The sequence below is a fragment of the Schistocerca piceifrons genome, chromosome 10 (genome assembly GCF_021461385.2).
Source record: "Schistocerca piceifrons isolate TAMUIC-IGC-003096 chromosome 10, iqSchPice1.1, whole genome shotgun sequence".
NCBI classification, from domain to species: Eukaryota; Metazoa; Arthropoda; class Insecta; order Orthoptera; family Acrididae; genus Schistocerca; species Schistocerca piceifrons.
In genome coordinates this window covers 96,882,345-96,909,957 of record NC_060147.1, presented here as the reverse complement: position 1 = coordinate 96,909,957, position 27,613 = coordinate 96,882,345, and the positions used below count along the sequence as shown (strand labels likewise).

The 27,613-nt window shown below is 41.6% G+C and overlaps 1 protein-coding gene across 1 annotated transcript in view; it reads right to left on the bottom strand.

Annotated features, from left to right (window-relative positions):
• LOC124718721 overlaps positions 1-27,613 on the bottom strand; it is a 181,759-nt gene that overhangs the window by 60,860 nt on the left and 93,286 nt on the right. The window contains exons 18-25 of the mRNA XM_047244339.1: positions 26,909-27,442; positions 19,607-19,977; positions 15,178-15,571; positions 13,245-14,178; positions 8,834-9,123; positions 6,264-6,454; positions 3,074-3,251; positions 1,584-1,758 (exon numbers count right to left, since the gene is read on the bottom strand). Coding sequence (XP_047100295.1) covers positions 1,584-1,758; positions 3,074-3,251; positions 6,264-6,454; positions 8,834-9,123; positions 13,245-14,178; positions 15,178-15,571; positions 19,607-19,977; positions 26,909-27,442 — 3,067 coding nt within the window. The remainder of the gene's footprint in view (positions 1-1,583; positions 1,759-3,073; positions 3,252-6,263; positions 6,455-8,833; positions 9,124-13,244; positions 14,179-15,177; positions 15,572-19,606; positions 19,978-26,908; positions 27,443-27,613) is intronic.

Below are 27,613 nucleotides of genomic sequence, written 5' to 3'. Positions count from 1 at the left end.
ACACGGTCGAGCACTTGTATATAACCTGTGGTGGACTGGTTACCCGGCAATAACGTCCCTATAAGGGATTGGCCTGCACAGAGTGTTGACCTGAATCCTATAGCTGACATCAATCTCTCTCCTCAGTGCCGCATTCCATGAAGAATGGTCTGCCTTTCCCCAAGAAACCTTCCAGCACCTGACTAAATGTATGCCTGTGACAGTGGAAGCAATCATCAAGGATAGGGGTGGGCCAACACCAAATTGAATTCCAGCATTACTGGTGGAAGGCACCACGAACTTTTAAGTCATTTTTAGCCAGGTGTCCAGATACTTTTGATCATATAATGTACCTTTTAGATTGGACATGCTGAGGCAGACATCATTGTCAGCACCTCACTGAGTTTGAATGAGGTTGTGTAATAGAGCTACAAGAAGCTAGATGTTCCTTCTGTGATGTTGCAAGAAGACTTGGCAGGAATGTAGTCATTTTACATACTTGCTGGCAGAATGTATGGTCACAAGAAGACCAGCTCTGGACAGCCACGTGACATTACCATACGTGGTGTATGGCTCTGGCACATCATACCGTATCTGCAGCAGCAATGTGAGCAGTTGATACCGAGACACAAAGAGCTGTTACAAATCGGACACTGACAGGCCAAGTCAGACTTCCTTTAGTGTGCATTCTTCTGACCTCAAACCACCACCATTGGCGACTTCAGTGTTGTCACGTGAGAGCTCCTTGGAGGGCAGGGTGAAGATGTGTTGTATTTTCTGAATAAAACTGGTTTTACCCCCGGTGACAGTGATGGCAGTGTGTTTCCTGGGAAGAGGACAGTTGAGGGCCTGGTCTGGAGTGCAGTTTTGTATGACAGCAGAAGGAACCCTGTCTTGGTTATCCCATGCACCCTTACCTGCAAATTGGTATGTCAGTCTCGTGATTTAACTTGGTATGCTACCATGTGTGAATGGTATTCTGGCCAGGGGAGGGGGCAATGTTTTCCAACAGGTTATCGCTTGCCCACATACCGCTGTTGTAATCCAATATGCTCTACAGAGTGTTGTCATATTCCCTTGTCCTGCTTGATCTCCAGATATGTCTCCCAATCAATCACATATGGGATATAATCAGACGACAAGTGTAGAATCTTCCTCAAGCAGCATTAATCATCTCTGTATTGACTGACCAAGAGCAACAGGATGGAACTCAATTCCTCAAACTGACATCTGGCACCTGTGCCAACACAATGTGTGCACGTTTGCACGCTCGCATTCAACATTCTGGCAGTTAGACCAATTACTAATGTACCAGCATATCACATTTGCAATAGCTTATCTTGTGCTTAAATTAACCTGTGATCTTGAAATGTTAATCACATAAATATGTTACGTAATCAAATGTACTCCCAAAATTTCATTACTCTACATTAATTATTTTTTGGTATTGCTATTTTTTTCTGCCAGTGTAGCTTTGACAATGATATTTTATTTCAAGATTTGAATTCCCCCACTATAAATTTGCTTAGAATCACTCTAATTCTTACCAGAAATGGGACTAGTATAAAACATTTTGTCAGTGCTGAATGGATCTATGATCTCACCTTGGTGGAGACAGGTTCCCTGACAGGAGTTGGGGCCACTGGAGGTGGCGACGCCTCAGGAGGTGGAGGCGGGGGCGGCAGGGGTGGCAGCGGCTGTGACACTGGCCGGCCCACGCTCACCGTCTCCAGCATGTCCGCCTCCACACGACTCGGATTGACCCCATCTGGCGGCCTCCTGTGGGCAAGTGCCAAGTCAGTTCCTTTCGTGTGAACTAGCCACATCACCTGGGTCTTTGTATGGTCTCTTGCTGTCTCAACACCCATGTTAACAGCATGATATATTACTTTATCTAAACACTTGTAGAGGCCATTAACATTGTAAGAAAAAGATAACAATTATAGCATAAAGAACCAGAACTCTTCACTTCTAGGACCTTTAACCTAAAAACTACAAAAGGTCAATTCATTAAACTAAAACACCAGAATAACTATGACAAACCTACTGTCAGAAACTGTGGAATCCTGTCTAAAAGAAAGTCAAAGTGACTACCAAATCTACTTACTGGCTAATCGAGATGATTAAATACTGTAGCACTTCACTAGAAATATAAAACTCAGCTTCAACACTATAAATGTTGCACAAACCTCTACTCCTCCCACATATTAGAACTACCTCCAACTCCTTGATGCAAAGACATTCACGCCTCCAAAATTTTTAACTCCCTCTAAATCCTAAATTCACAAACCTGCACTCCTCCCAATTTTTTTAATCCCTCCAATTCTTTGATGCAAAATCATACATCCCGCAAATTTTTATCACTGCCCAATCCCTTGATGCACAAACTTCCATCCCTTCCAGATTTTATCACCATCTCTAAATCCTTGCACTCCCTCCAAATTCTCTATTCACAGACCTGAACTACTCCTAAATATTTTAATCCCTCCAATTCCTTGATGCAAAAACATCCACTCCTTCTGCATTTCTAACTCCTTCCTATTCCTTGATGCACAAATCTTTACTCCTCCAAAATTTTATCAGCAACTGCAAAGCTTTGATGTGAACAAACCTCCTCCCTCCCTCCCCCCTCCCCCCCCCCCCCTCCCTCAAATTTTATAACTTCCTCCAATTCTGTGATGCATAATTCTCCTCTCCTCCCAACTTTTATCACTCCCTCAAAGCCCATGCTCCTCAAACCCCCAAAAATTAATCCCCTTCAAATTCTTGGTGCACAAACCTTAACCTGTCCCAATGTTTACTATTCCCTTGAAATTCTCAACATGCACTTCTCCATAATTTAAGTGTCTGATACTACCATTCCTGTCACTCTGTATCATGTTCCACTTTATAAAATATCATTCATCTTTTCAAACCTAAAACACCTTTGTCTGTTCTAACTTCCTCATAAATGTGTAACTCCCCATTATCTACTCCATCCTTGAGAATCTCATACATATATCAACAAACTTTTCCTCACAATATTGCAGTGTTTCTGTTCTGTGATGACACTACTTCCACCTCCACATGCAGTGCAGTGGTTGGGGGATCTCACCTGGTGGTGTCCAGAGGTCTGACTGGCCTCGGTCGCTGTGTGGTGTAGACGGGTGGTCTGTACGTCACATCCACCACCTCTGGAGTACCTCCCAATGTCACCGAGGGTGAGAGCGGTGATAGTGGAGGTGGAGGTGGTTTATTTCCAGAGGATGTCTCTGCCAGCTCCTGATCCTCATCTGGAAAGAAAAACTTCTGTCACCAATGTATCAGCATGGTCATCCACATACTGACATGCCAACAAGTACAGCTCATCTGTAGATTAGATATCACCTTAAATACCAAGTCAAAAACTACCTTTCCCTCTATCCTACATAAAGATACATTTCATTTATGGGTGAAGTTAGGGAAGAGACTTTTGGTTTACCTCCAAGTGGTGAGCTACTTACTAATCTGATTTCATCTTCAGGGGAACAATACTTAGGGCATTTAAAATTATTTGGTGCTCTGTCCACAATATAGATTCATGGAATTTTCTAAGTGGGTTTCTGTGAGATTTCGGGTGTCAATATTTCACTGTGCTAACTCAGGTTGTTCAGCATTTATGTTACAGTCCCTCATGTGACAATTTGCACTACTACTCACGCATCAAAACCCATAGATGAATCATACATATACATGTCATGTTTAGTGGTCTAGCACTAAAGAGCATGTCTGGAAATTGCAAGGTTGAGGGGTCGGGCCTCTGTTGTACCATGGATTTTTCAGTCTTCATTTTAACCTAGCCTTCATATCTCAACAATGTAATGAGTCATTAGAAACAATGCATGGTTTGGATTCCACATTTGACTGTAGGTCCCCTTTCCCCAGCTCAATAACTGGGATAAGTTGAGGATACACAAGCTGCCGAAGAGACATCCAATAGAAAGCCTTACACCAGGCCACTGAGACGCACAAATTATTGTTATTATCTGCATACAGATGTAAGTTTGCATGAAAAGCTCAGAGCACAAGTCCTACTTGTACTTATCCGGTTCTTTTATTTTCTTTACGATTGGCCAAAGGAGGTATTTCTTTGTAGACAACAGCATCATCAGTAAACAGTCTTATAGCACTGCTGATCCTATCAGATAAATCGTTTATTTATACTGAGCTCAAATGGCTCGGAGCACTATGGGACTCAACTGCTGAGGTAATTAGTCCCCTAGAACTTAGAACTAGTTAAACCTAACTAACCTAAGGACATCACACACTTCCATGTCTGAGGCAGGATTCGAACCTGCGACCGTAGCGGTCTCGCGGTTCCAGACTGCAGCGCCAGAACCGCGCGGCCACTTCGGCCGGCATTATATACTGAGCTCATTAGCGGTCCTAGCTATACTTTCTAGGGGGACACCCATTGTTATTGCTATTATTATTTCTGTACATTTGCTATTCAATATAATGTACTGAGCTCAACAAGTTAAATATTCATTGAGCCAACCACATACCTGCATAGAAACTCCCCATATGATTGTATTGTGATTAGCAGATGATAGTGTAGTGCAGTGTGAAATGCCTTTTGAAAATCCGGATAGATGGAATCTACCTGTTTGTTTTCAGTTACTGCTTGCTAGATATTGTGTATGAATAAGGTCCATGTCTCACTGCTGTAGCTCAAAACTTACTGTAATCTTTCATCTTCAGACATGTAGTAAATTTATAATTGAAAAACCTGTTTTGTTTACCAAAAGCTCCCAATGCAATTTCTACTCTTCTGTTTATTTCTTCAACTGGTCATCTAGCTGTCATCTACAACTGTTCTATACACAACTACTCCTCAAAAGATTACACAACTTCACTGCCCACTTGCAGAATTTTTGATGTGTTTATTGTACAATATTTTAGTCTTAATATAACTGATTTTCAAGCCTTCTGTTCAGTTCTCTCATTCTTTGTTGGAGTTTGTCTGCCTTAGAGCAAGCAGCATAGTAGCATCCCCAAAGCTAAGATAGTTCACATATGTTCCACAAACACAATTATACTTCTTAATTTTCCAAATTAAACAGTCTGAAAACTTCCTCTCGAAGTACTGATAGTTAGATAATTATGGTAAAGTGATAACACTTTACTTGATTTCTTCAATTAGCATTAACATATACATTCTTCAGTTTACTGACATGCATTGAAAGATCTCTTTTTTTTTAAGCTGCAATAAAACCATTTTCAAAATCTGTAAACCCCAGACAAAGTGGTAGTTCAGACTCATAGTTCTGTTCTGTATTTCCAGTCAAGCCATGCACAGTGGACGGTTTTCTCTGTTCACTTCTACATCCAGCTTCTCCCTTATTCAATTAAGATCTGACATCATATTTGTGTGGTTGGTGATACTTTATGTGAGTATCTTGTAGATTACACAGGGGATACTGATGGCTTGACAGTTTTTTTTGTTTGTAGTCAGTCTCCTTAGCTATGAAGTAAAATAATCTGTGATTTTAGGATTTTTATGAATACTAATGAACAAGGCTGTGCTTTGCATTAATAAATGTGTATGAGAACTAGTTATAGGTCTTAATCTGGGGTATCCCTGAGAATTATGTCAGGATGCAAATTTCGGCTTGTCATTGCAACTTCACCTGTTTTGTGTGTATGAAACTCAAAATTGTAATAAATCATACAGAATTTAAATGAAAAAGGTCTCTAAAAGTTCTTGACTGATTTACTAGAAAATTTCACACAATATTGTGATAAACATTTGGACAGACATAAGCTATACATTTATTTTAAACAGCAATGTACAGATTTTCTGTTAATAGTGACTGGTACAATGAAAATGCCGTTTTGCGAAAATGTGGTTTCGTTTTCTTTCTTGCAGTCAGTTTTAATAGCCTAAGTCTACCCTACTGTTTATTGTTCATATATTAGTATAGATTTTATGAATCTGAATGGGAAATTTAAAGAAAAAAGGGGCATCGATTTATTAACACCTGACAGTTGGAGAAAAAAAAAAGTAAACAAAACTACATGGTGTGACAGGTCTCATTTGCAAGCTTATTGTGCAGCAGATGGGTGAGGGGGGGGGGGGGGGGGGGGGGACAATGGCTGAAAACTCAGTAAGAGCACCTACTATCTCATAACCATCCAAGAACATTATGACATTCTGTAATTTTAGTGTGTCTGCCAAATTTAAATGTAGGCTGGAGAAATGACTGTTGAGTGCCTGCCACTATGTGGCAGAAAAGAAATAATCAATAAGGAACAAGGAAACCTACCTTCCAGTTTGTCGTCAGCATCATCGCTGGACGAGGTACTTGTAGGCTTTGGTTTGGTTGTGGGGGCAGGGCTGTAGGCAGGGGTGGGAGGTGTCACCACGAAGAGTGGGCGCCTGGGGGTGGTCGGTGCCGGTGGTGGCGGACGCTCGAACTCGGACGGTGGGGGTGGCAGTGTCTGTAGGGGTGGCTTCCTGTAACAATGAAAAAAACAAAGCCAGTAGAGAGCCTTCAAGTACCATGTAGTTAAAGTACAGCTTAGCTATACATTTTAAATAATTGTGCTGCACCTTTCTCATTTCTGAATATTAGGTACCCGTATCCTGGTTTTGTAAATAATACATAAAAAATTGTAGCAATTGATCATAATGACTATTTCTGCCAGTAGACACACTTGTGCAAACAACAGATACACTTAAAGGGAAGGTGAATACCTTGATTAGTAAGTAGGTGGCATAGTGTGCGCACAAATTATTACAAAGTAGTGTTATGGTAGTGATAAGGGAATTAAACAGGAAAATATTGATCTATCAAAACAGGTATTAATTAAAGCTATATAATATTTATTATAAATAATTTTAGAACAATTCTCGACACTACAGCTAACTGTTTTCTTGCCAATAAAAAAATGAGATGGCTAATGCACTTTCACTGAAGGGCGATTACAAATTAGTGGACAGTTCCCTAATATTACATTTTTTCTAATAAAATCTACCTTCTCTTATTATAATAATGGGGTTGCTACACAATTTTTCAGATACATAGAAATGATTTAGTGGTCACTACAGTCAGCTGACCTCACACCACTGAACTACTACTATGAAGTTTGGTAAAGAACCAGGTATATTGAATCAAAGTTAAAGACCTAAAGGACTAGAAGACATGCATTTGTAACATATTTAAACATGTTGCTGTGGAGTTCCTGGAGCAAACATGAAGAAAGACTGAATATAGACTAGACATTATTTGTGCCACTAGAAGTGGACACACATTGATATGTTGATTGTAGGTTGGGTGTCGACATTTGCATTGCTATCAACAACCTGTGTTGTTGACAATATTTGGTCATGTGACTCCATTATGTGTACCACCCTGCTACTTGGGGATGATGGCACATTTTATATGTAATAAGTCGCCAACTATACTGAAAGAAAGTTTCTCAATTACAGGTGCTGTGTTGACCACCATTTCTTATGTATAAGAGCCAGGGCCTTCCACAACGCAGACTCTACAGCACCTGCAGGGCAGATGGACAGAAACATGTGAGCAAGTGTAGTGACATCTGTCGTGGGTTCAAGTTCTCTTCCAGAACTTGGATAAGATGTGTGTTTGCAAGACTGTGCACAAGAAGAAAATGCGTGCAATGGTTGTGGTAACTAGAGACATAGAAACACAATATGATAATGATTTAGTTTAAGGCCTTTTACAAAATTTATCTTTCAAGTAAAGTTTACATGTACTATATTCTATGGGTAAAAATGATAAAATTATACCTGTTGTTTTAGCCCAATGATAGGCTAGAATGGCAAGAGTATGGTAAGAAAGAAAAAAATATTTGTAAACACACTAACTGAAGTGTTATTTTTGTGTGCAGAAATTTCATTCCTAAATACCTCCCTGAATAACATCCTTCTGCTGGAAACACAAAAATATGACAATTGTAACCAAAATTTTGATAACAGTAAAATGTAAGGCATCTTCTCCCAATCCACTCTTCCAAAGAGGCAACAAAAGTTTATGAGTTATCTTATCACACACTGAAAATCATTTGTTGTTATACAGTATAGTTTTAAAAGTATTAAGATGGAAGGTTGTAGACTTAAAAACTTCAACAGCCAAGATCATTAATTATAATTTTATTTCTGATAACTGGTTTTGACAAATCTAAGTTGCCATAATCAGATCTTATGCAAATACATCTCAATACATCTCTATTATATGTACAATATACCACATCAAGTTATGGCATGTCATTCCAGGAACACTAAGAAGGTGATACCTCGGCATGTCAGTAATAAATCAAGATTTACATAAAATATCATGCATATTGTTCTGACAGCACAAGCTCATATGCACACAGCAGATGAAAGGTGAGTTTTCTGTCTCCTTTCATCTGTTGTGTGAGTATGAGGTTGTGCAGTAAATGCAACATGCAAGTTATTTTATGTAATCTTTCTTTATTGTTGACAAATTGATGTATCACTTTCTTCACATTCCTGGAATGACATGTCATAAACTTGACATGATATATTATACATATTTAGACGTATTTGCATAAGATCTTCTGATAGCACCTTAGATTAGCCAAAACCGGCCATGGAAAATAAAATTATATTTAGCGATCTTGGCTGTTGAAGTTTTACTTCTATATTTCATATTGTTTTAGATTGGCCCCATACTTCAGTGATGTCAAGCATATGTAGTTGTAAAGATGTTTAATGGGCACCCTGTACTTCTGCAGTTACAGGACAGTGTTGCATTAAAGAGTTCCCTATTCAGTCTATTCCTAATGTATGGATGGGTTTCACGATAAAGTTGTATCTGATCAACGTTGTAGGAGCAGAGGCACTCACCTGCCACCTCCGATGAGGACTGGTCGGTGTGTGGAATCCCCTTCTTGTGGGGGCGGTCTGCCCCCAGCACCCACCACGGTCACCCTGGGTGGGGGCGGAGCCAGCCCCACCACCGAGTCGTCTGCCGGTCTCAGCTTGAAGGGCCGTGCGGTGCTCGCTGCTGCCTCCAGGTCCGAGCCGGCTGGGTGAGGTGGTGGGGGTGGCTTGTCCACCTCCATCATGTCCACCGGCAGCTGCCCATCTCCCAGCAGACTGGGTCTGGGTCTGCCCTCCTCTGTTGCTCCCGGCCTCTGGAGACACAAGCATTCGTTGCAAAATGACAGTACAACTCTCGATGACTGATCACCGGCCAATGATTCATTATGAGCATGTGCAACAAAAGAAGTGTTACCCCAAGATACATTTTGCTAATACAGTGTAAAGGTCTCAAATCAGTTAGCCAGTTAGAAAGAGAACCCACAAGTTTCTTGAGATATGCTGTATCCAGATGGATCCACCCATTTTTGGGATTTGAATGTATGAATCGCAATAGTCTCCTAGCTAAAGACAACTTTTGTGGAAGTAACCCATAGACAATGTTATAAGTAAAAAAAAAAAATGCTGAAAGTTGTATTTAATAAGTAACCATGGAGAGATTGTCTTGATTAGGTAGAAATCTTTTATAGGGCTCAACAAGGCTAAACTTTAGGTCCATTATTGATTCTCATATACGTAAATGATCTTTGGCCCAATATGCCACAAACAGAAGAAGTTCTTTTTTTAAATTTTTAGCTAACTGTAGTATTGTAATCAATCCAAATATACATACAGTAACATAATCAATGGTAAAAAATGTTCTCAGAAGTATTATTGAGTGGTTGTCTGCAAACAGATGCACTCTCAATTTCAAAAAGACACAACATGTTCAGTTCTGCACATCTAGAGGTACTACACCGGTGATGAGGGTCACATGGTGATGGTACACATGAAGGTGAAAACTTCAAAATTCTTAGGATTCCCTGTTAATGAGAATTTTAAAAAAATCGTTTTTGAACTCCTATAACAACTCTATTTGGCCACATTGCACTTTGCATCACTACAAACTGTGGGCAGAGGTAAATCTGTAAGTTAACATAATATGCGACTTTACTTTCAGAAATATAATATGGAATAATGTACTGGGGTAACTAACTTTTAGGAAATAAAGTTTTCTAAAGTTTTGAAAACTTAGTTCTAACAGTCCCCCTGCAGGTGAAACTTGCTCCTGCTAAGAAAGGCTACATTTTTCAAAAATGTGCTGTAGGGATAATACGGGGTGCACAACCACTACATCTGTTTAAGGATTTAGGAATTTTGACTATTGCTTCACAGTGTACTTATTCCCCCAGGTAGTTTATTGTAAATGACCCACTACAGTTTTCAGAAGGACCAATGATGTACACAATTATTATATCTAAACAAAAATTGACATTCATTATTCCACACCGAGCGAGGTGGCGCAGTGGTTAGCACACTGGACTCACATTCGGGAGGACGACGGTTCAATCCCGTCTCCGGCCATCCTGATTTAGGTTTTCCGTGATTTCCCTAAATCGCTTCAGGCAAATGCCGGGATGGTTCCTTTGAAAGGGCACGGCCGATTTCCTTCCCAATCCTTCCCTAACCCGAGCTTGCGCTCCGTCTCTAATGACCTCGTTGTCGACGGGACGTTAAACACTAATCTCCTCCTCCTCCTCATTATTCCACATTAAGGTCATCATCAACAGGAAAAGAGATGCACAATGCTGTCACCAAACTATTTGATTACTTACCCAATGATATAAAATGACTGATAGGCAGCAAACTTGAAAACAAACTGAAATCGATTTCTCAAAAACTCCTTATATTCTGTAGAGTAATTTCTATATATGTAATATGTCAAAGTGGCAGACAGGAATTACTAATTCACATCTGTATTTTAAACAAATCCTTGCAAATGATCAGCATGTCGTTATATTTATGTATGAATGTGCAATATGAATATAAAGTGACTCAATCCACATCACTGCGATTAATCATACAAATGATACATGCAAAACATGTACCTGGATTGAGGACTTCTTGGTGGGAAGGACTGCTGCCAATGTACAGTTCAGATAAGGAGCATGAAGCCAAGATATGAGAAATCAGGGATCATTCAGAGGCATACAGACAGTCATTTTTGTCTTGCTCTGTCTGTGAGTGGAACAGGAAAGGAAATGACTAATTGTGATACAGGATACTCTGCATTACACAATGTAAGATCGCTTGGAAAGTATGTATGTAGATGTAGTTTAGGCATCAAAGGGTACAGCAGTGTATGACTGACAACAGTTCCCTCTGGTTGTTGTTCAGGCAGTGGTTACGCCTAACAGCACAACTCGCAGCATGTGAAGAAGATGGCTGCATCACTCATCCAAATATTATGCACAAAATGGAATCAATGACTCTGTTGAACATGCAGATGCATGCCATTCATCATCAACATTGGCTTACATAATCCCTGCATCCTTTTGCCTGGATATGCAGCTTTGAAACTGATACAAAACTGGTAAACCACAAATATAGTTTTATGCAGATAAAGGAATACGAGTGAAGAGGGGAACAAAAAGTATTTATTTTCTTCCATGAAGCATAAGGGTTGGATACAATGGTGGCCCTGGTGCCAACAGTACAAAAAACACACATCTTTTGTCAATTTGATGCTGTCACAACTGCATCTACTGGGTGGCCATAATCATAGAGCAGCTACTCACAGAGGTCCAGTGTAATCTGTAATTATCATATGGTAGTGAAACTTGGCAGATATTCTAATGTGTTAATGCAGAACTGATATATGCTGGAAATCCAATTCCAATTTTGTACATCAAGTGCAAATCTGGCACTGTGAATGCAAGAGAGATGTATATAAATGTTTCCATTTACAACTGATTAGGAATGGAACATGGGCAGAAAAGGACAAACAAGTGAGAAAGGCATAATTTGATTTTATTATAAACAGCCACTCACACAGACTGTTCAATATGAGCACCAGAGACATCTGTGAGATGCTGTACAGCACCAAATTTGCACCTGGTGACCAAAATTGGATCTAATTTTTTTCCTGTGTAAATTGGTTCTGCATTAATGCATTATCATCTCTACCAAGTTTCACCATGTGATAATTACTGCCCACTGGACCTCCGCAAGTATCTGAACTTTTAATTAAAACCACCTGCTACATCCTTACACCGCAAACCACTGGGACAGGGTACTTAGCATGGTACAACATGTTAAGTTTTCTTCCTGTTCCATTAACATATGGGATGTGACAAGAACAACTACTTAAAGTCCTCAGTGCTTGCTTTAATTAGTCGAACCTTGTTTTCAAGGTCCCCATGGGAGTGACACATATGGGCTGAAAAGTACCTTAAGATTATTCACGTAATACTGGTTATTTTGCATGTTATCTTCAAGAGTCGGTGAATTCAAGTTTTTCAGCATTTCTGTAATGCTCTCTCATGAGTCAAACAAACATGTGAGCATTTTTAGTGCCCTTCTTTATATTCATTCAAAATCCCCTGGTTAGTCCTCTTTGGAATGGGTCTCACACAGTTGAGCAATATTCTAAGATGGGTCACACAAGTGGTTTGGAAGCAGTCTGATTTGTAGACTGACTGCATTGTCCCCGTATCCTGAGAGTGAAGAAAACTCTGCCACTTGCTTTACCTACGACCAAGCCTATGTGATTGTTCCAGTTCGTATTCGTACAAAGTGTTGGACCCCTGTATTTGTATGAGTTGAAAGATTTCAGTTGTGTCTTACTGATATTGTAGTCATAGTATACTATGTTTTTTGTTTTATTTTGTGAAGTGCACAATTTTCCATTTCTGAACATTTACAGCAAGTAGGCGGTATTTGCACCACTTTGAAATCTTATCACGATCATACTGAATATTTGTCCAGCTTTTCAGAAAGTACTTAAAAAGAGGTGCATCACTGGTGAAAAATCTGAGGTGGTTATTAATATTGCCTGCAAGGTCATTAATGTACATCATAGACAGCAAGGGTCCCAACATATTTCCTTGAGACATACCTGAAGTTGCTCCTATCTCTGTCAATGGCTCCCCATTAGAGATAACATGCTGGATGCCCCTACCAAAAACTCTCCAATACAATCGGAAATTTCACTCAATATACCATAGGCTATGCTTTTGATAATAAGCATAGATGTGGTATGGAGCCAAATGCTTTTTGGAAGTGAAGAAATATAGCACGCACCTTACTTGTTTGAAATACAGTTTGGGAACGCCGTGAGAGAAAAGTACAACTTGCATTTCAAATTATTGATGTTTTTGGAAGACGTGCCAGTCAGCAAAGAAGAGGTCATTCTGTCAGAGATGTTAGACGACAGATGATTTAAGCGAACACTAACCTGTGTCGGTCGACGGGTGACGACATCGCCCGGGAACTCGGCCGGTCGGCCCAGAACGATGACAGGTGGCCGGTGGGGTTTGTTGTTGTGCTGGTGGTCTGTGAGCACCGTCACCCTCGGGGGTGGCGGGGGCGGAGGAGGTGGCGGCTGCGTGGGGCGGACTGCGGTCGCCGGCGGCAGGTTCAGCGACGGCGGTCTCAGAACCGAGTCCACCACGGCAGACACGTCCTCACCCATGGCCTTGAACGGAGGCACCTCCTGCCCAAAGTCTCCCTCTCCGGTGCCCTCGAAGCCCGGCGGCTGCCGGTTGCCGACGACGGGAGTCTCGGCCGGTGGCCTCAGGGCGTCACCGGGCCAGTGTGGCCTCGCACCCTCCAGTGTCCCACCGGCGGAGATGTGAGGCCGCCCGTAGTGGATGTCCGACTCATCTCCGGACGGGTGGTCCTGGCCCGGACCGCTCTCGTCACCGGCAGATACTACCAGGTGGCCCGATCCTCCGGTGTGCCAACCCGGAGGGCGATATCCGGCTGCCTGGTACGGTGGACCGACACCGGGCACCACAACCTCACCATCTGGACCGTCACTGCCAATGCCGTGGTGAGCATTGGGGTTATCTTCCTGGGAACCGACGATCTGCCAGCCAGAGCTTCCTACGTGTGGATGTGAAGGCCTCTCTTCTCCGACTCCCAGTACAGGTATCTCATTTCGAGACGGTTTCTCATCTTGGTGGTCCGATTCCAGTGTCGCGGTGCCAGTGTGGCTATCGTGATGGTAACCGGGTTCGTTATCTGGCGACACTATCACCAGCGGCCGTTCAGTCTGGGTTCCACCGTGCAGATTGCCGTCCGGTTCACCCTCGTCTCCATCTGAGCCATCTGCTGGTGGATCTGGGCTCCCATCAGTGCCAGACGCTGCTCCAGTGCTGTCTGGATCGCTATTAGAAACAGATAAATGACATTTCTCTCGCCGTGTTGATACACACTTTTTATCAGAAACAGAATTTATGAATATTAATACTATTACAAAAATTAACAAACATTCTTTTTGTAACACCACTAAAGTATTCTATAATAACAAATGAACAATGAATGAAACAGGCAACAAGTTTTAAATATTTGTTGGTGGAAAGAGATTTGTATGATTCTAATGTAAGATATGTAAGGTTGCTAATAGTGCAGCCATTTCCAGAAATTTCTGGGTTGCTTTGTAGCACAGAACTTATGGCTGACAAGCAGATGGAACAAAAACTGAGAAGTAAAAATCTTGGAATAAATAAGATAGGAACACACCTCATACACAGCTTATGACCAATGAGTAATTTTGTCATCCATATCATCCCAAATACTCGCGGAGAGAGAGGGGGAGTGGGGCAGGGGAGGGGGTGAGAGCAGACTGGGAAGGAGGTCAATTAATGGAAACAAAATCCATTCTAGTTCATTCACCAATACTGGAGGAAAGTGCAGACTGCAGTGGGCCTAATAATATTCAAATTTGTCTATGGTGGCATTAAATTGTTCTCTTGTAGGTCAAACCAGTGACAGATACTGACAGTCATTTAAACAGGACATTTGGGCATAACCAACTTTAAATATCCATTTGTCTGCAGGGAACAATGCCTGTCAATTGAACCTAATGTGGAAGGTGGCAAATAGAGGGGAGGCACCTGCCACAATGCAAAGTCTTTCAACATTCTGCTGCTGATCACAATGAATGAAACCATATTCCCACGCAAGTATGGCCTCAGCACAGTATAGAGGAGAGCAGCTATCAGTGTCTGGCATTACTCGTGACTGTGTCCCTAAATGTGATTATTTCTCATTGGTTTCGGGCAGTGTTGGGTAAGGGGCAGATCCATAGAACAGTGAGTCACCTTCTAATGTGTCACATAGTGTAGCCATTGGTATAAAGGAAACAACCTGCCCGTGTGACACACCTTTTCTCGTCCAGTGCAGCATCCTCTCCCACATCGAACTGGTCAGCAGCACTGGGGAAATGTATTCCACCGTGTGGAGGCCGTCTGTCTGGACGGTCACCGACATTCGGGCCACTGTCTGGGCTGGAGACCTCACCAGCTGTGTGGTGATGATGGTGCTCACGGTGGTGCACGGTTCCCGAAGGCTCGTCCACCTCATTTGCAGGCTCACCCACAGTGACTACGTGTGGCCGCAAGTCCTCCGGAGGCACGGGGCTGTGCAGCTCGTTGAAGTGTGGCACGTGTCCGACAATGATGTTGTTGTCAGCGTCTGTCCCGGGCGATGGTCGCTGCTGGTGGGGCTGGCCGTGGAAGTCCAGTGGTGGGTTGGGATGGCCACTCACAAAACCTGGAACTGAAGATTATTTCCTAATCAATTGCTTCATTTGACAACATTAATCATTCTCGTATCATGTGAGTAGCAACTGGTTCAACTCTAAAGTAGTTAGATGTGATACACTAAAGGTATAAATCTGATGGATGTCATGGTGGCTTTCAGTATACGTTTTTACTTAGTACATTGCAAGTGTACTGCCCTTCTTTGACTACATTGTCAAGAATATTTGCAAGTAACTGCAAACAACTGCAGGTTATTCTTATTTGGAGTCATCCACATTATCTCTGAGTTTGGTAGAGTGTACTTTATGGGGCTTCCACTGTGTCTCCACTTGTCAGTGGCACCGATGAAAATGATTCTTGTAACATACAGCTCCAGTGAAACTTCTCAAACGCACTGCCAATACATGTGGTGCCCTACCATCATTCCCTAATTCTAGCTCTTCATTTCTCTTAGTTGACTCATTCTTCCACAAAACATGGGGTACACAATTACGAGTTATAATGCTAATGAGCAAGGTGTGTGCAGATACTGTAGATCCATGACATTTTCCCTTCACATTTTCTCACATTTCTTACCTGTAACAGAGAGTAATAGTAGCTGCCAATGGTTATGTTAAACATATTTCATATGACCTGTGCATATAAAAATTTCTTTCCAGACTCTCAGAATAGCGCTGTTGCCATCAGCAAGTGTGCACTTGCACCTGGACAGACTATACACAACATCAGAGATGTAGCCTTACCACACCCAACTGCAGAATGTTGCAGAGATCACCATTTGTTTATCTGAGTCTTAGAAGCCTCCATTCCAGTTCATTCTTCTAATATGTTGACGGCACCACCTTTAGTACTATCCATCCCCCATCCACTATCCACTCATCCAAATGATCCCTTCAGCTCCACATAAACAATTTCACCACTACGTAATGGAGTCTCTCATCAACATGACAAAATCCCAGGCAACAAATACAAGAAAAAACATCTGTCCTTGTAACTGATGGTACCTCTTCACTAACCTGACAAAATCCTGGAAACAATTATACGGAAAACCCACCTAAGCAGTCTGTTGCAGAAACATTTACATCACAATTCACAAACATCCAAACCATCTAACTAAAACATGAAATATCTCAGACTAACACTTGGTCAAAAAGTAAGTTGGAGACTCCATCTACTGTCCACAACATATTAAAACTTATAACCTCCTGAACATGTTGATCACACCCCTTGATGATCGTCCATACATACAATATCCGCCCCCCCCCAAATTGCCCCATTCCCCTTCCCCTCACCTTCGCCACTCAAAATGTTGTAAGAGCATGTAGTTCTCTCAAGTTTTAACATCCATTGAAATTCTTGTGTTGATTTCTACATCTGTTTATCCTCCCTTATTCATTTCCTCTATCAGCTATTAAAGTTTTCTAACATCCTCAAACACTTGAAACATCTGTCCTAATGCTCTCCTAAATTTGCATCACAATATCCATTTGTGTAGCCCATCTTTCAGGGCTCTGGTGACAGCTGTACCAGCATGAACTACCTTCCTTTCACCTACAAACACTTCACATTCATTTGTGTGTGCGTTTACTGATGAAGGCCTTATGTGGCAATCTATCTTTTCCTATATTGTTGATATACCTATCCTATTAATTGATTAATTGTAACCTACCTCACCAAGACCAACCCAGATTAAGGCTTGAACCCTCCCTCTTCCTGCCTCTCTGAACTCTAATGTCTTCCAACTATTGATTCCTTCCTCCATATACATCAGATTTTTCTTTTTTTTTTAATACATATAACTTGCTCCTCCATTATTACCATCACAGAGATGAAAAATGCCCATCACTAACATCAAATTATGCATATCCTCACTGTTCTTAGCATTTTAAATTTTACTTTTGACCACTGTCTTATAAGGTCACTTTCTTGTTTGTCTGTCTGTTCAGTACAAGTTTGCAATTGATTTTAAACTAACTTTCTGATGGAACAGAGACTTGACTTTCTTCTCTAGTGTATGTTGGAGGGTACTTTGTTTACTGCTGTCATTTGCAGATGAGCTAGGTACTTGATACTTTTAGCATTCCTTAGAAGTGGATAACAATTCAACATTAGCTCACTTTCTCGTCTGGTGTGTAGAGAAGAGTATTTTGTCTACCACTGTTTTGTGGGGAGTACAATTGCTGGTAAGCCTCCACATGAGCTCGAACCTCAATAATTTTTACTTTTACAGTCTTTTTTCATATATTCATAGAAGGAATCGAAATATTGGTTGAATAAGGTGAAGGTATACTGAAATAAACATAAAATTTACTGTACGTCTCTGTTGAAACCCCATCAAAATGTTTGAAATTGGTTGAAATATTCCACACAGATGAGACTGAATAGCAAAAGCCAATTATTTAAATAAAAATCAACTTTTAATATACCACATTTCTAAATCAGATGAAAAAGTATGATATAATTTCTCTTAGTCCTACACAGACAGTCCTGAAAATTGTGAGTGTGAATTTTTAATAACTATGAAAATTTGTATGGAGTGTAGCCATGTATGGAAGTGAAACATGGATGATAAATAGTTTGGACAAGAAGCTTTTGAAATGTGGTGCTACAGAAGAATGCTGAAAATTAGATGGGTAGATCACATAAGTAATGATGAAGTACTGAATAGAATTGGGGAGGAGTTTGTGGCACAACTTGACAAAAAGAAGGGACCGGTTAGTAGGACATGTTCTGAGGCATCAGGGGATCACAAATTTAGCATTGGAGAGCAGCATGGAGGTTAAAAATCGTAGAGGGAGACCAAGAGATGAATACACTAAGCAGATTCAGAAGGATGTAGGTTGCAGTAAGTACTGGGAGATCAAGAAGCTTGTACAGGATAGGGTAGCATGGAGAGCTGCATCAAATGAGTCTCAGGACTGAAGACCACAACAACAACAACAACAACAACATGAAAACACTTGTAAGATTTAAAGCTAAAAATGTGGGGTACATGTAATATATAATGGATGCATGAATAGTTCACCTCCTTACTATTATCTATTGCATGCAGCCTGTGTTTTTCATTGTGAATCTTAACAAGCATGTTCATATAATGGAAGGAAACATTCCACGTGGGAAAAATTATATATAAAAACAAAGATGAGGTGACTTACCGAACAAAAGCGCTGGCAGGTCGATAGACACACAAACAAACAAACACAAACATACACACAAAATTCAAGCTTTCGCAACAAACTGTTGCCTCATCAGGAAAGAGGGAAGGAGAGGGGAAGACGAAAGGAAGTGGGTTTTAAGGGAGAGGGTAAGGAGTCATTCCAATCCCGGGAGCGGAAAGACTTACCTTAGGGGGAAAAAAGGACAGGTATACACTCGCACACACGCACATATCCATCCACACATACAGACACAAGCAGACATATTCTGCTTGTGTCTGTATGTGTGGATGGATATGTGCGTGTGTATACCTGTCCTTTTTTCCCCCTAAGGTAAGTCTTTCCGCTCCCGGGATTGGAATGACTCCTTACCCTCTCCCTTAAAACCCACTTCCTTTCGTCTTCCCCTCTCCTTCCCTCTTTCCTGATGAGGCAACAGTTTGTTGCGAAAGCTTGAATTTTGTGTGTATGTTTGTGTTTGTTTGTGTGTCTATCGACCTGCCAGCACTTTTGTTCGGTAAGTCACCTCATCTTTGTTTTTATATATAATTTTTCCCAAGCATGTTCATAGCTATATAAATTCATACTCACAAAGTTTCTGGATTATCTGTATGGGTTTAGGAATCTGTATGGGTCAAGGAGAAATTATTTTATACTTTTTAGTCTGGTTTAAAAACTTGATGTATTAAAATTGATTTTTATTTCAGTAATTTTATTTTCCTCTCATGCATAGACAAACACTGAAGAGAAGTTACTTCACTGCTAACAGTCTTTGCCTAGTAAGGGGAATCCAAATACTGAAATAGCAGGATGGGAGCAAGGAGTGTACCCACGATCATACCTAGAACCCTTCAGGCACATACTAGTTAATGCTCCCACGGTGGCCCGTAGCTTACCTGTTGGTGTGTCTTTGATGCCGGGCACCAGGTGCACCTCGTGGAAGCCGTGTTGCAGCGGCGGCTGCTGAGGCAGACCGTCTCCGGGTCGAGGCCTGGCCCCCACCTGTGGGGGCAGAGGCCTGGATCCCTGCTGTGGGGGTGGAGGCCTGGCTCCCTGCTGAGGGGGCGGAGGCCTGGCTCCCTGCTGTGGGGGCGGAGGCCTGGCTCCCTGCTGTGGGGGCGGAGGCCTGGATCCCTGTTGTGGGGGTGGAGGCCTGGCTCCCTGCTGTGGGGGTGGAGGCCATGCTCCCTGCTGTGGGGGTGGAGGCCTGGCTACCTGCTGTGGGGGCAGAGGCCAGGTTCCCTGCTGTGGTCTGCTGCTGTTGTACCTGTGGGGACAGCACAGTCTCTTGTAAACTCATTCCTCTTACAACATAGTCTGAGAATAAATAAAAAGCTTTCAATATGCCACACATTTCTCCATTTTGCAGCTACTTCAACATCTACATCTGTAATCCTCCTGTGAGTGACAGTGGATACTTATCATAGAATTGAATGGGGCTCTGATCATCAAAATGACAGAGAAAATGATTACCTTATCTTGTCTCTCTGCTAACTACTTGAGAATGGTTAAAGTTGACTGAAGAGAATGAGCAATCTCTGAATAAGAATCCTTCCAATGATTATTGACCTTTGATAGCACACAACATATAAAAATGCAAATGTTATAGTTTTAGGCCTAAAAAAAACTTTGTATTATATTTTTTATATTTTTATATAAATAAATCTACACCAACAGAAGATGGCATGTGTGAGTAAAGAATGGAAACAGGAAATACCTTGTGTCTTGCAGAAGGCAGAGTTTAAAAAGACAGTTTTAATTCAGAAATGTTAACAAGAGCTCCCAATAGCAAGATGATTGTATATTCACTAATGTCCTTTGTCACTACTAATATTGCTCTATTCTTAAAATGCAAGGTAAAGAACAAATATAACAACAGTACCAATCTCTACAAATATATTGAAGGATTGGCACTATCACAAAAAGGAATCACATACCTGGGTGCATATATATTCCACAACCTGCTAGACCACATAAAATGTCATGTAGATAATATGATGGGGTTTAAGACTGAACTGAAGAACTTCCTGTTGAGCAACATGTTTTTTTTTTTTTTTTATTCCACCGAAGAGTATCTTCACAGGACCTCTTGAAATTAATATTGCAGGCTATTTTACTATTAAACCTAATGCTGTAAAATAGTACACCTTTGTATTGCTAAATCTAAGTCTACATCTGTATATGGATCTACACTTCACAAGCCACATTAAGGTGTTTCGCAGAGGGTACTTCCGCTACCACCCTCTTCGCTGTTCCGTTCACATATGACATATGGAGCTTTACCATGTGACATCTAAATTCTCTAATTTTCTAGACACAAAAGAAATAAAGACATTGGCTGCCTGTGAACATTGATTTATATCAATGGAGAAATTTGAAAATTTGTGCTGACTGGGATTCGAACCCAGATCTCCTGCTCACATTGCAGACTACTATGACTAGAGACTACACACTACAGACTACTGCGTCATCTGGACACAGGGACCACCTGAACATGTCTCCCATCAGACCCAAATTCTCAACTGACCCACACTCCTGATGTCATGCCCCTCCTCATTAACCTCATTATTGGCAGCATTCACGTAAGAATTTGTGCTTGGTGTGCATCTGTAATGGAGGGATCATTGGTTGTCACCACTATAATTAATTACGTATGTAGTGTCTGTTCTTTCAGTACATGCAAGTGAACAGATACTATTTTGATACTGCAGCTGCTATGAATCAAGACACCAGGAAATTAAAGACATTTGATGCTAGTGGGCATTGATTTACATCAATGGAAGGTTGAAAATATGTGCCTTATTGGTTTGTGGCTGGTGCATCTGCCTAATAAGCAGAACAGCTGGGTTTGAATTCCGGTCCGTCACAAAGTCGTCTCAAAGTTTGACAAATTCTAAATGAGTCAAATGATGTACAAGACAGAAGTTCAAAAATTTCAAAATCCAAATTTTAAGAGAAAGAGACCTTGTCGTTGGAGGGGTATCCGTTGAGAGGTCAGACAAACATGTGATTCCTGAAGAGGGGCAGCAGCGTTTTCAGTAGTTGCAGGGGCAACAGTCTGGATGATTGACTGATCTGGCCTTGCAACACTAACCAAAATTGCCTTGCTGTGCTGGTACTGCGAATGGCTGAAAGCAAGGGGAAACTACAGCTGTAATTTTCCCGAGGGCATGCAGCTTTACTGTATGGTTAAATGATGATGGCGTCCTCTTGGGTAAAATATTCCGGAGGTAAAATAGTCCCCCATTCTGATCTCTGGGCGGAACTACTGAAGAGGACGTCGTTATCAGGAGAAAGAAAACTGGCGTTCTACGGATCGGAGCGTGGGACGTCAGATCCCTTAAACGGGCAGGTAGGTTAGAAAATTTAAAAAGGGAAATGGATAGGTTAAAGTTAGATATAGTGGGAATTAGTGAAGTTCGGTGGCAGGGGGAACAAGACTTTTGGTCAGGTGAATACAGGGTTATAAATACAAAATCAAATAGAGGTAATGCAGGAGTAGGTTTAATAATGAATAAAAAAATAGAAGTGCAGGTAAGCTACTATCAACAGCATAGTGAACGCATTACTGTGGCCAAGATAGACACGAAGTCCATGCCTACTACAGTAGTACAAGTTAATATGCCAACTAGCTCTGCCGATGATGAAGAAATTGATGAAATGTATGATGAGATAAAAGAAATTATTCAGGTAGTGAATTTAATAGTCATGGGTGACTGGAATTCGAGAGTAGGAAAAGGGAGAGAAGGAAACATAGTGGGTGAATATGGATTGGGGGAGAGAAATGAAAGAGGAAGCCGTCTGGTAGAATTTTGCACAGAGCATAACTTAATCATAGCTAATACTTGGTTCAAGAATCATAAAAGAAGGTTGAATACATGGAAGAATCCTGGAGATACTAGAAGGTATCAGATAGATTATATAATGGTAAGACAGAGATTTAGGAACCAGGTTTTAAATTGTAAGACATTTCCAGGGGCAGATGTGGACTCTGACCTACAATCTATTGGTTATGAACTGTAGATTAAACCTGAAGAAACTGCAAAAAGGTGGGAATTTAAGGAGATGGATAAACTGACTAAACCAGAGGTTGTACAGAGTTTCAGGAAGAGCATAAGGGAAAAATTGACAGGAATGGGGGAAAGAAATACAGTAGAAGAAGAATGGGTAGCTCTGAGGGATGAAGTAGTGAAGGCAGCAGAGGATCAAGTAGGTAAAAAGACGAGGGCTAGTAGAAATCCTTGGGTAACAGAAGAAATAAAGAATTTAATTGATGAAAGGAGAAAATATAAAAATGCAGTAAATGAAGCATGCAAAAGGGAATACAAACGTCTCAAAAATGAGATCAACAGGAAGTGCAAAATGGCTAAGCAGGGATGGCTAGAGGACAAATGTAAGGATGTAGAGGCTTATCTCACTAGGGGTAAGACAGATTCTGCCTACAGGAAAATTAAAATGACCTTTGGAGAAAAGAGCCACTTGTATGAATATAAAGAGCTCAGATGGAAACCCAGTTCTCAGCAAAGAAGGGAAAGCAGAAAGGTAGAAGGAGTATATAGAGGATCTATACAAGGGCGATGTACTTGAGGACAATATTATGGAAATGGAAGAGGATGTAGATGAAGATGAAATACGAGATACGATACTGCGTGAAGAGTTTGACAGAGCACTGAAAGACCTGAGTCGAAACAAGGCCCCGGGAGTAGACAAAATTCCATTGGAACTACTGACAGCCTTGGGAGAGCCAGTCCTGACAAAACTCTACCATCTGGTGAGCAAGATGTATGAGACAGGCGAAATACCCTCAGACTTCAAGAAGAATATAATAATTCCAATCCCAAAGAAAGCAGGTGTTGACAGATGTGAAAATTACTGAACTACCAGTTTAATAAGTCACAGCTGCAAAATACTAACGCGAATTCTTTACAGACGAATGGAAAAACTGGTAGAAGCCGACCTCGGCGAAGATCAGTTTGGATTCCGCAGAATTGTTGGAACACGTGAGGCAATACTGACCCTATGACTTATTTTAGAAAATAGATTAAGGAAAGGCAAACCTACATTTCTAGCATTTGTGGACTTAGAAAACGCTTTTGACAATGTCGACTGGAATACTCTCTTTTCAAATTCTAAAGGTGGCAGGTGTGCAATACAGGGAGGGAAAGGCTATTTACAATTTGTACAGAAACCAGATGGCAGTTGTAAGAGTCAAGGGGCATAAAAGAGAAGCAGTGGTTGGAAAGGGATTGAGACAGGGTTGTAGCCTCTCCCCAATGTTATTCAATCTGTATATTGAGCAAGCAGTAAAGGAAACAAAAGAAAAATTCGGAGTAGGTATTAAAGTTCATGGAGAAGAAATAAAAACGTTGAGGTTCGCTGATGACGTTGTAGTTCTGTCAGAGACAGCAATGGACTTGGAAGAGCAGTTGAACAGAATGGACAGTGTCTTGAAAGGAGGATATAAGATGAACATCAACAAAATCAAAACGAGGATAATGGAATGTAGTCAAATTAAGTTGGGTGATGCTGAGGGAATTAGATTAGGAAATGAGACACTTAAAGTAGTAAAGGAGTTTTGCTATTTGGGGAGCAAAATAACTGATGATGGTCAGAGTAGAGAGGATATAAAATGTAGACTGGCAATGACAAGGAAAGCATTTCTGAAGAAGAGAAATTTGTTAACATCGAGTATAGATTTAAGTGTCAGGAAGTCATTTCTGAAAGTATTTGTATGGAGTGTAGCCATGTATGGAAGTGAAACGTGGACGATAAATAGTTTGGACAAGAAGAGAACAGAAGCTTTTGAAATGTGGTGCTACAGAAGAATGCTGTAGATTAGATGGGTAGATCACATAACTAATGAGGAGGTATCGAATAGAATTGGGGAGAAGAGGAGTTTGTGGCACAACTTGACAAGAAGAAGGGACCAGTTGGTAGGACATGTTCTGAGGCATCAAGGGATCACAAATTTAGCATTGGAGGGCAGCGTGGAGGGTAAAAATCGTAGTGGGAGACCAAGAGATGAATACACTAAGCAGATTCAGAAGGATGTAGGTTGCAGTAAGTACTGGGAGGTGAAGAAGCTTGCACAGGATAGAGTAGCATGGAGAGCTGCATCAAACCAGTCTCAGGACTGAAGACAACAACAACAATAACAACAACAAGAGAGAGAGTGGGGCGGAGGGGGGGGGGGGGGGGGGGGAAGAAGAGGAGACATAAGACTGTGGTAACTATGGCACCATAAGGGGACTATGAGCTTCAATGAAAGCTGTGAATATTTTGAAATCTGTGAGGGAGGTTGTGTAGTGTGTGAATGCAGCTGACTTAATCACCTGACACAATCGATATCTGGTGGTGGTCTGCATAATACAGACCTGTTTGTGTCTTTTCTTCAGTCAGATAAGAACCAAAAGTGAAAGCTGCATTGCAAGTTGCATCAGAGAAATGCCTTGGGCATGTAGTAATTCACAGTGCATATAAATGAGATGGTAATTAATGGTGGTAGATTCTCAAAGGACTATGCAATTTGATACAGGATATTGATGGTTAGAAAATCTATACAGAATACATAAAGACATACAGTATATCAACATTTGTGCAATGACTTCCAGCTGATCTTCCAAGTAGACAAATGTATTACAATGTACATAAGTAGGCAAAGTAGTATAATGTCATTTCCTTATCATTTTGTCAAACAACTAAAGAAATAATTCACTATAGGAAACTACACGAGACTGTCGGTCTGGAGTGTTTTAGTGTGGGGACATTCTAGAGAAACACGTGCATTAGAATGTGTTAAATAAAGGGGGAAAAATGTACTCACTGTTTGTAATTTAAGAATTGCAAAAGAAAGTGACTTAAGAGTTACTAATCTCATGCAGAAGTGTGGTGTGGCTACAAAATTGGTCACTGGTTGGTCAGACTGCCAAATTGTGGGACAGATGAGCAGGGGGTGAGGGCTTCAGATGAGTCGGTACAGTGAAAGACAGTCAGATAGTGACAGTGGCCGAGGTGAAGCAGAAGGCTGTAGGAAGTCTGAGGACATTCACAACGTACATTGCCAGTGGCAGTAAGATTAGGAACACAATATGTCAAACAGTTACCAATGAAATGAAATGTCATGTGGCTACGATCTCCCATCAGATAGACTGATCACCTGGTGCAAGTCTTCTTAGTCAACACCACTTCAGCGAGTCATGTGTTGACGAGGATCATACAGTGATGACAGGACACCCAGTCCCCTAGCAGAGAAAATCTCTGAGCCAGCCAGGAATCGAACCTGGCTCGAGGATGAGGAATTTTCAGCAAAACTCAAATGGTCTGAAGATGCGCAATTTGAGCCCGGCGTTAGTACGAACCACAGCAATTACATCTACTGGTTACAGTTCAAAGACTGGATTGATACAGCTCTTCACATTAGTCTAATTTGCACAAGCCTCTTAATCTCTGTGTAACTATTGAACCTGTTTACTGTATTCGTTCTTTGGTCTCCTTCTGCAATTTTTACCCACCACACTTTCCTCAAATACCACACTGACAATTCCTTAACACCTAACAATGTGTCTTGTCAACCAGTCACGTTTTTTCTTTTTCTTCCCAACTTGATTCAGTACCTCCTCATTAGTTACGTGATCTACCCATCTAATTGTCAGCACTCTTCTGCAGCACCACACTTCAGAAGCTTCTGTTCTCTTCTTGTTGAAACTGTTTATCATCCATGTTTCACTTCTATACAAAGCTAAACTCCAGACAAATTACTTCAGAAGAAGTCTTCCTGAAACTTAAATTTGTATTAGATGATAATAAATTTCTCTTTTCCTGAAATGCTTTCTTTGCAAAGCCAGTCTGCATTTTATCCCCTCTACTTCAGCCATTATCAGTTATTCTGCTACCCAAATAGCAAAGTTCATGTACCACTTTTAGTGCCTTATTTCCTTACCTAATGTCCTCAGCAGCATCTCATTTAATTTAACTACGTTCCATTACCCTTGTTTCACTGTCTTTTATGCTTATGCTCTAGCCTCTTTTCGAGATGGTATCCATTCCATTCAACTGCTCTTCCATAAATGATAACATTTGCACACAGAAACCTTCTACAATAAATAATTTATAGGAAAAGTCATGACCCCAGCGTAACTACATTCCACCTAACAAAAATACCCCCTATGAAAATACTGTTGTTTGCAATAAGGCCTCACCTGTTGCCCGGCCAGATGGCAAAAAGGTTTGTCGGCGGCGGCCTTCTCGAGGGCTTCGGTGAAAGTGCTGGTGGCCGTGGCAGCGGTCTGGAGGAACCTGCAACACCTAGATCATCCTTGGCTGCTACGAGCTCACCGTCAGGCTTGACGAACACGTCGACGGGCCTGGGGCCGGGTCGGACGACGATGCCACTGCCACCAGTTCTCACTGGTTGCAGCCTCGTCGTGTGGTCGTGCTCCGGCTCGAGGCCGTGAACGTGAAGTTCGTGATCGTTGCCGTGGATATGGAGGTCGTGGTCGTGATCGTGTTCGTGGAGGAAATGGTCATGCCCGGGAGGTGGGGGCAGTCCAGCCTCAGGCCTGAGTGGAATGACTAGTGGCCCGCCTTGCTGGTGGTGATGGTGGTGCTGGTGCACATGGTGCACGCCTCCAGGAGTCGGAGGTGGCGCCGGTGGTCGTGACGGCAGGTGTGGAGGTGGTGGAGGTGGTGTCATGAAGTCTGACGGCCGCAGTGGATGTACCGGTGCTGGAAACCTGTAGGTAGAGCGTGCAGAGGTCAGATTGGTCTTGAAACTCTAGTAAATGTACCTTGTTTCCATTAAGTGGCTCTCCTGGCTGACCTTATGATGAAGGAATTCTAGAGAAGGGACACCCAATTTATCTTTCCGTATAATGGCACTTGTGTGTGGTGTGGCATTGTCAAGC